Source organism: Pinus tabuliformis, chromosome X (assembly GCF_031772625.1).
Source record: "Pinus tabuliformis cultivar Carrire ecotype Pingquan chromosome X, CPIR1, whole genome shotgun sequence".
Taxonomy (NCBI): Eukaryota; Viridiplantae; Streptophyta; class Pinopsida; order Pinales; family Pinaceae; genus Pinus; species Pinus tabuliformis.
This window is the reverse complement of record NC_142308.1, coordinates 578290293-578299165: the sequence shown is the minus strand read 5'-3', so window position 1 is coordinate 578299165 and position 8873 is coordinate 578290293. Positions and strand designations below refer to the sequence as shown.

Sequence of the window (8873 nt, the reverse complement as noted above, 5' to 3'; positions counted from 1 at the left end):
TATTCTAACATTAAATAACATTTATATTAATATTAATTATTATTGGTAATTTCCATAAATAAATAATCATACTATTAATATTAATAACGTTAATAATATCCAAAAATCTATCAAATATAAAAATATGTTAAATATGTTTTACAATGTTTCACAATATTATTACTTATATTATAATATGACACTAAATATTATAAAACAACTGACGCATGTTTGCTTTAGCTTTGAGTTTCAATGTAAATATAATATCACACATTTTTAACGTTTTAATTTAATATTTCATTTAGCTTCCCTAATTCTATATCTGTAACCCTAAATATTATATTCAAGTGGGACTAATTACTCTGTTTTTGCGCTTGCGTGCATAAGTACATTCGTAAATAACATAACAGCAAAGGTGATAATTTCTGTCAAAGTAACCCAACTTCCTTATTAACTCATTTTTTTCCGAGTCAAATTAAGCGAAATGGGTTTGTATGACATGCAGTTTTGTAGGTATTTTAGCCTGCTTTCATGGCAGAACACTCTTAACATATCTGTTGTTTTCCTCCTACAGAATGTATCCAAAAGAAAACGTCCCAAAAGTGCAGATGCTAAAAAGGAAAAGGATGATTCAAAGTCTGATGCAGAACAAGGAATCCACAGTGGGAAGCTTGAAGTGAATTCAAAACAATCTGCGCAAAGTGCCAAGCCTTCAGAGCCACCCAAAGACTCCATCCATGTGAGATCAAGGAGAGGCCAAGCTACTGATAGCCATAGTCTTGCAGAGAGGGTAAATTCCCTTCATATTTCATCATGAGGAAGAATTGTATTTATATTTTTTCAAAACATAGATACAATTCAAGTCCTTGAGCACAGAATTAGCTGAGTCCAGGGTTGAATGGCTGTTTCAAAACTTAGCTCCTAACTATAGTTAAAGGGATCGAAATCCTTTCAAATATCAAACAAGGATAGATGATTACAAAATGGTAAAACAACATTGTTCTAATTTTACTGCTTAAGAGTCATGTTCTTACAGAGAAAGGGAAAAGAACATTAGTTATTGGCTGATGCAAAAAAGATAAAGCATGTTAGTTTTTGGGGGATGAGTATGCCTCTGTAAACTTTGTCAGAGTCACACAATATGTTGATGAAAACCTGAAAATTAGAGGGGCTATAAGTTTGTCCTCTGAATGATAGGTGCGAAGAGAAAAGATCAGCGAACGTATGAAGCTTTTGCAAGATCTTGTTCCTGGATGTAATAAGGTAGTGTAGACTCTAAGCTGGAGCTTTTTTTATCTTTCAGGTCATGTCTTCTGCTTGGCAGAATTCCACTGGTTTTGTGTTTGACATGTTGAACTAAAGAATGGGCTATTTTGTATGTAGATCACTGGTAAAGCAGTGATGCTTTTGAGATAATTAACAATGTACAATCACTTCAACGCCAAGTTGAGGTAAGATCTTTAAACGTTCCACAAAAGATTAATCTTATAGATTATTTGTTGTATTATGATCATAACTCAGTTGCAATCATTTCCCACGGTTTCTATCTGTGAAGCTTGAAGCTGTTAATCCCAGATTGGACTTTAACATGGAAGGATTTCTCACCAAAGATGTAAGTTCAATTAACATGTTGTTATAAACCTGTTGTACAATTTGGATCTCTATATTTGTCATTAAGAGAATTACTGGGATAGAGCTTGATCTGTGAGCTTTTGTTGGTTGTTTTTCTGAGCTTTTGTTGGTTGTTTTTCTAGATGCTTCAACCATCAGATATGGCATTTACTTCTGATACTGCTGTGGTATATCCACAATTTCACCAACCTGAATGGACAGCAATGCAAGCTGGTGTGTCCTATGAAATGGAGGAGCAGTGTATGGGAAATTCCGGAGAAATGCCATGACGCATAAAGTACCTAGCCCTGTTATGCAAAAACTCTGATCAGATTGCCATTGGGGAAATCTTAGGCAGATCCTATTTCCGGAACTGGGTTGTCCAATTTTGTTCTGCCGCAGGACAACGTTGCAGCTTTTGAAGTCGACATTTTTCTTTATGTGTGTGAGCATGAAGCCTTCCAGGCGAAAGGCGGCCAAAGAAGGCCAGAAAAAGGGTCACTATCATCTCCTTAACTAGTCATCGTCTTTATTTTCTTGATTTTTCAGATGGCAATGATTGGTTTGCGCAGTCAACACGGTGGAACACTGGCGTTTATATTTGCTACTTCTTTGCTTTTGAATGGGGATAATGCTCTGGCATTGCAGGGCTGGGTTTTGTTTTTTGTGGTTCTGTTATGGCTCATGAATGGATGTGTTTATGGATTGAAATTTTAAAAAAATATGGGTTCACTATAGCATATGAGTGGGATGCATCCAAGCATTGAAATTTCAGAAGTTGGGTTTATTGTGCATATGAAATGGCATGTGTTCATGCTTTTGAAATTTTACTCAGAGAAAAGAAAAGATGGATTTGGTATTGCATATGAATGAGATATATTCTTTGTATATGCTTGGCCATCTATAGAGGTTTCTTCATTTTGGGTAATTAACTTAACTTCTTGATTTTGGGTAATTAACTTACTCTAAAATGAAATAAGACATTCAATGTGTTCCTTGTAACATAGATATAAACAAAACATTTAAAGAAAAGTAATTGCACAATGATCCAGTCCAAGAAAACAAGGTTTTCCACAAACCAATTAACTCTTTTAGAAAAATTCAACAATTCCAATTTAATAATCCTATCGGCCTCTCTTTGTACCTTTTGGGACAATTGCTAGTATTACTTATATTATAATATGACACTAAATATTATAAAACAACTGATGCATGTTTGCTTTAGCTTTGAGTTTCAATGTAAATATAATATCACACATTTTTAACGTTTTAATTTGATATAATATGAGATGTATATGGGAGTCTATCGAGGCAGAGGAATTGCCCGGACGGTCAAAAGTAGTCGGAATCTGGGTAAAAAAATTTCAAAAAATCCTGTAGAGGCAGTGTTTGAATCGTGTTTTTGATGGTGGAAATGGATTCAACACCATCAAAAACGTCTAGGACATCCAAAATTTTGAAGTTTAACAACTATAACTTGGATTTAGAAAAACCCTTGCCTGGGATTTTCCCTAAATATGACCAAAATGTCTATAACATTTCAGGGAATTCCTCCAGCTAATTAGACTACGACATGTATATATATATATTATATATAATGATTTTATAATATATAACTATTATATATATAGATAGATATTAGGATAATAATGGTTTTAATGCTTTAACTTAATATAATATTCAAATATATATAAACTATATAATCATTAAAAGTTTATTACGTGGAATATTTTAATTTCATGATTTTTTTTAGGTTTTTAATGTTTTAATAGGTAGGTTTGTAAGGTTTTTTAATTCAATTTTAAAATTATGGAATATGTTTTTTTTTATTAGGTTTATTATCAAATGTGCGTACATCATAATCATTAAAAGTTTATTATATGGAATATTTTAATTTCATGATAATTTTTAGGTTTTTCAATGTTTTAATAGGTGGGTTTGTAAGTTTTATAGGGTTTTATTATTTAATTTTAATATTATAGAATATGTTTTTTTATTAGCTTTATTATCCAATGTAAGTTTAGATTAGTTATTAGGTTTAAATTTTTTTACTATTATTATAAATTAGGTTTTTATTAAAGTATTAATAATATTAAATATCATTTATATTAATATTAATACTTATATAAAATTAATAATAATTATAAAATATTAATATTACTTTTTTTTTAGGTCAAATTTTTATTCATAGTTTCAAAAGGAAATACATGAGAGGAAAAATACAGGTATTCTTACCCCAATCAAGTTTGTCGACTATCGTCAAAAGCATATGACAATGAAACAAAAAAAAAAGAAATACATAAGCCACAATTTCAACACCCCATAGGCCTCAATAAACAGACATAACATATAAAACACTTGTATCGATGCTATTCGTTAAAGGTAATGGAGGCTGGGTTGTTTGGAGCTGTACCAAAAGGTGGAAAAGGATGAAAGAAGCATTGGACATGCTCCTTGAAATGGGCTATCGAAGTTTCTTGACCTTCTCTGATAGCAAATTCTAGTCACGCTAAACCACCACAACACGCTCCCAGGTATGACATTGGAAATAATGCATTTTGTTCAAAGTTGCTATCAATTCAGCGTGATCGTCATGTCTAACCCGCTCTGAATTCTCCAAACAATCCATAATTGATTGAATCACATCTCGGTAGTGCTCTATCCAGTAGCCTTGTTGTCGACTACGACCACCTTAACACACCGATACATGATGCCTACAACCACCACGACGAATCGAACCCCCTCGCTGCAGAATGGGCAGAGCAAGGTAGCCCCGACTCCCTGCTGAGCCCCCTCATCTACCACCTCAAGTTGTTGACCCTGCGTGTCTAGAACACCTTGACTGACCACCACCTCTGGCTCCTCAAGTCACGTAGCTTGAACCCTCTGCACTTAGACCTTCCAAACTCCCTCCACCACTGCCAGACACTAGCTCGAGTATAGGTTGGGACTTAGCCACACATGACCTGCCTGAATTAGGTGGCACCTGGGTTGAGGACTACCCTAAGCGAGGAACAGACCACATGCTTGAAACCTTGACACCACCTAAGCGAGATGAAGACCACCCTTACAATAACTCCCAAATAATCCACGCAGGGGTCAAGACCACCAACTCTGTTTAAACGTCCTCCCCTTTGGCGCTGGGCACCTACAACTTACAAAGCTATTTCCCACCTTGAACCATCAACATACATCCCCCCTGAAGCGACCCCTCACAATTACAGCAAACCAAAACCCATGACAAGCTCACCAATGGCACCACCCCATAGCCCAGGACCGTGTGAACTAGCTGGGGAGGCCCACTTCAATAATCCCGCTCCACCAAAGGCCAATTCACAACCAACCTAGACTAAAATCGCACCAAACAAACCAAAAGCCACAACAAACCACCCCCGTCAGACACACATACACCACGTTCCTTGCAGAGTTGTTCTTTCCAAGCCCAGTTCGATAATTGATAGCTACCCACACCCACTAGCAGGGGCGGAACCTTCTCTGACAATGTCAACCCTTTAACCGACCTAAATCTCCTCTGCAACACCCTCCTTTTTTCCCAACACTCCACACATAGGCTCCAAAAATCTCTCTGCTGCAGAATGACCATCGAGCACCCCTGCCACTCTTTATAACGTTAATGTGATCACCACCCTCTGCAAGACCCAATGTGACTTGAGGTTTCCCACGCTGATATTTACTGTCTCTCGTACTTAAGGTAATATGAGAGGGCCGTGAGGTCATCACACCATCCTGTAGCCAAGTGCTTACCATAAGTGCCAACGCATTCACTAGGAAACATCCTCCTCTCCGTTCCTCACCCCATTGAGGAATAATACTAATATTACTTATTATTAATATTTTGTTTTAAAAATAGTAATGAGATTAATAGTAATATTATTATTAATAACATTAATAATAGTATTATTATTAGTTATATTAATACTTTATTAGATTAACAATATTACATTAATTATAAAGTGGTTAATAACATTATTATTCATGATTATTAATAATATTTTAACATTAAATAACATTTATATTAATATTAATTATTATGAGTAATTTCCATAAATAAATAATCATACTATTAATATTAATAACATTAATAATATCCAAAAACCTATCAAATATAAAAATATGTTAAATATGTTTACAATGTTTCACAATATTATCACTTATAATAAAAATAATGTAATAATATTTAATATTAATAACAATGATAATAAATTGATATTTTATTTATAATAAAATGGTTAATAATGTTATTATTAATAATATTTTAACGTAAATATTATTCATTTTAAGATTGGTATTTTTACAACATTAATAACAATTATATAATACTAATATTAATTATTACTAATATGTTTCTTAAAAAAATACAGATAAGATTAATATTAATAGCATTAATAATAATATTATTAGTAATTATAATAATGTTGCATTAATACTTTATTACATCAACAATAGTGCATTATTAATGTAATAATGATATATATTAATATTAATGTTGTTAATAACATTATTGGTAATATTTAATATGTTGTACTATTCCAAATTTAATATAATATGTAATATAAGAATAATGTTACTATTAACATTGATATTAAGATTATTAACAATAATAATAATATTAATATCAATATACATATTAATAATAATAATATCTATGCAAAATCACAAAAGCGGCTGCTCGAGCGCGCCCCTGCTGCTAGGTTTACCTCGATCTCGCCTCGGCCCTCAGCTCTCAGTCATGGCCCCTCCAGAGGCTCCACCGGAGGCGGCTGACTCTCAACATGCCTTCTCAGCTCTGGTTAGATCCTTACCACCTCAGAGGCCTCGATCTCGCCTCGGCCCTCGGCTCTCAGTCATGGCCCCTCCAGAGGCTCCACCGGAGGCGGCTGACGCTCAACATGCCTTCTCAGCTCTGGTTAGATCCTTACCATCTCAGAGGCCTCGTCCCTCTCTAACTTCGCTCTAACCCCACTGGACCAAACCCACCCCCTTCACCATCCTCCAACCCTTTCCATATCCTCACTCCCCCAGAAGATAATCCCCCCCCGTACCCCAAACCGATGCCATAGAATCTCCTCTCCCTCTGATTATCTCCTCCACCCTCCCTCCCGATCCACCCTTAGCCAGAATCGCCAGAAGTAACTCAAAGGAGCATGGTGTAAACTTAGACAATCAAAATAAAAACGGTCCAGGAAGGAAATTGGCTAAACAGTAAAGAGATGAAAATTCCCATAAGGATATAGCCATGGGCATCCAGAATCCCATAGAGTCCTACATCTTGGGACAAATTGACAAAGATTCAGTAAATAAGGAGCAGGAAGGGCAAGAAACTCTCCACAATCCCCACTTGAAATGATGAAAGTCCTCTCCTAGAATAGTAGGGGACTAGGGCACCCCTCTAAAATAACTGCCTTAAAATATCTTATAAATCAAGAGAAACCAGAAGTTATATTAGTCCAAGAAACAAAACAGGGGCAGAAAGAAATGAAAAAAATCATTGCACAACATAAACAGTACAAAGGTTGCATTTGTGAATCAAGAGGAGCCTCTGGGGGAATTGCAACGCTTTGGAACCAAAATACTTGGAGTAGTACAACAGAAACAATCAATCAACACTAGATAAAGACTGCTCTGGAGAGTACTACAAATTACCAAAGGATAATAATTTACAATGTATATGCACCAAACCATTATAGAGATAAGGAGCAATGTTGGGGCTCTCTCAGCGAAAATATAGCTGAAGAAGAAAATAGTAACATTATTCTAGGGGGAGATTTAAATCTCATTTTGCACTCCAATGAGAAACAAGGAGGCTGTTTCTCCCAAGACACCTATAGAAACCAGTTGGAGACTATTATGCAGGACTGCGACCTGTTGATGTAGTTCCTAAAAACCACAAATTCACTTGGAACAATCACAGGCTGGGGAAAAATAACATCATGGAAAGACTGCACATAATCCTGGTGAATGTAACTCTCCTCTCCACTTACTCTGTTGCCTACGCTTTGGGGCATCTCCCCTTCAAATACAGTCCGTTGTGGAATGAAAACACAATAGCCAAATAAATTATCCAACGCACTTGGCATTAGCGCAAAGAAGGATTGACGGGATACATTTGGGAAAGAAAAATTAAAAGAGTCAAATATGCTATAAAAGACTGGGCAAAAAACTACTACACAGAGCTGGAAAAAGAAAAAAGAGAGACCAGAGCCAAGTTAGAAAATCTCCATAGCACAATTGAGGAGCGCGGATTTTAGTAGGAAGATAAAGATCATGAAGATAAACTCTATGGCCAGCTTTACCACATCAATAGAGAAGAAGAACAGAAATGGAGAATCAAGTCTAGACAACTATGGCTGAAAGGAGGAGACAAAAATTCGGCCTTTTTCCATAAACAAACTACAGTGCGGAAAATTAGGAACAACATTTCCTCTATCATAGATAGCGAAGGAAATCAACAAACCAGCCAAGGCGCTATCAAGCAAGCTGCTTCAGATCATTACAGAGAACTCCTAACAGAAACTGGAGAAGAAGAAGATTATGCAGACCTGCTGCAATACCTCCCTAGTGGGATCAGTGCTGAAATCAATGACAATTTGAGCAAGGAGATAGAAGAAGAAGAAATAAGAGGAGCCATCTGGGCTCTCCAACCAGACAAAGCTCTTAGTCCGGATGGCTTTCCAATTAGTTTCTATAGAGCTCATTGGGGCATTATTAAAAAATATCTCATAAAAATGGTGAAATGGATCCAGTGCAAAAGAAAAATTGGAGGCTATACCAACTCCACCCACCTAGCCCTCATCCCCAAAGAGAATCAACCCTCAACCTTCTCTCGTTTCCGACCTATTTCTCTTTGCAACTCCTCTTACAAAATCTTCACCAAAATTTTAGCTACTCGTCTCAAACCTCTTCTTCCTTCGATCATCTCTGAAAACCAAGGTGGGTTTCTGGCCAACAGGCAAATCTCTGATTCAATTCTCCTTGTTCAACAAGAAATTCATTCCAGCCATTCTAGGAAAGAAAAATGATTCATCCTGAAGCTGGATTTGGCAAACGCCTTCGATAGGGTAAGGCATTCCTTACTAATTGTTGTTCTCCAAAAAATGGGCTTTGCTGCGCCCTTTCTTGATCTTATCAAAGACTGTATCTCGAGGCCTTGGATTTCCCCCCTTGTTAATGGTAGGCCTGGACCTCCCTTTCAATCTTTGAGAGGGCTGAGACAAGGCTGCCCTCTCTCCCCTTACTTGTTTATCTTGACGGTTGAATGTTTC

General features: G+C 36.1%; 1 protein-coding gene across 1 annotated transcript; it reads left to right on the top strand.

Annotated features, from left to right (window-relative positions):
* Positions 1 to 463: 463 nt before the first annotated feature.
* LOC149141330 (transcription factor bHLH76-like) lies at positions 464 to 1880 on the top strand. Its single transcript, XM_089451216.1, has 4 exons — positions 464 to 769; positions 1177 to 1242; positions 1535 to 1591; positions 1734 to 1880. Exons 1-4 carry the CDS (start codon positions 464 to 466, stop codon positions 1878 to 1880), a joined length of 576 nt encoding a protein of 191 aa, XP_089307342.1.
* Positions 1881 to 8873: the final 6993 nt, after the last annotated feature.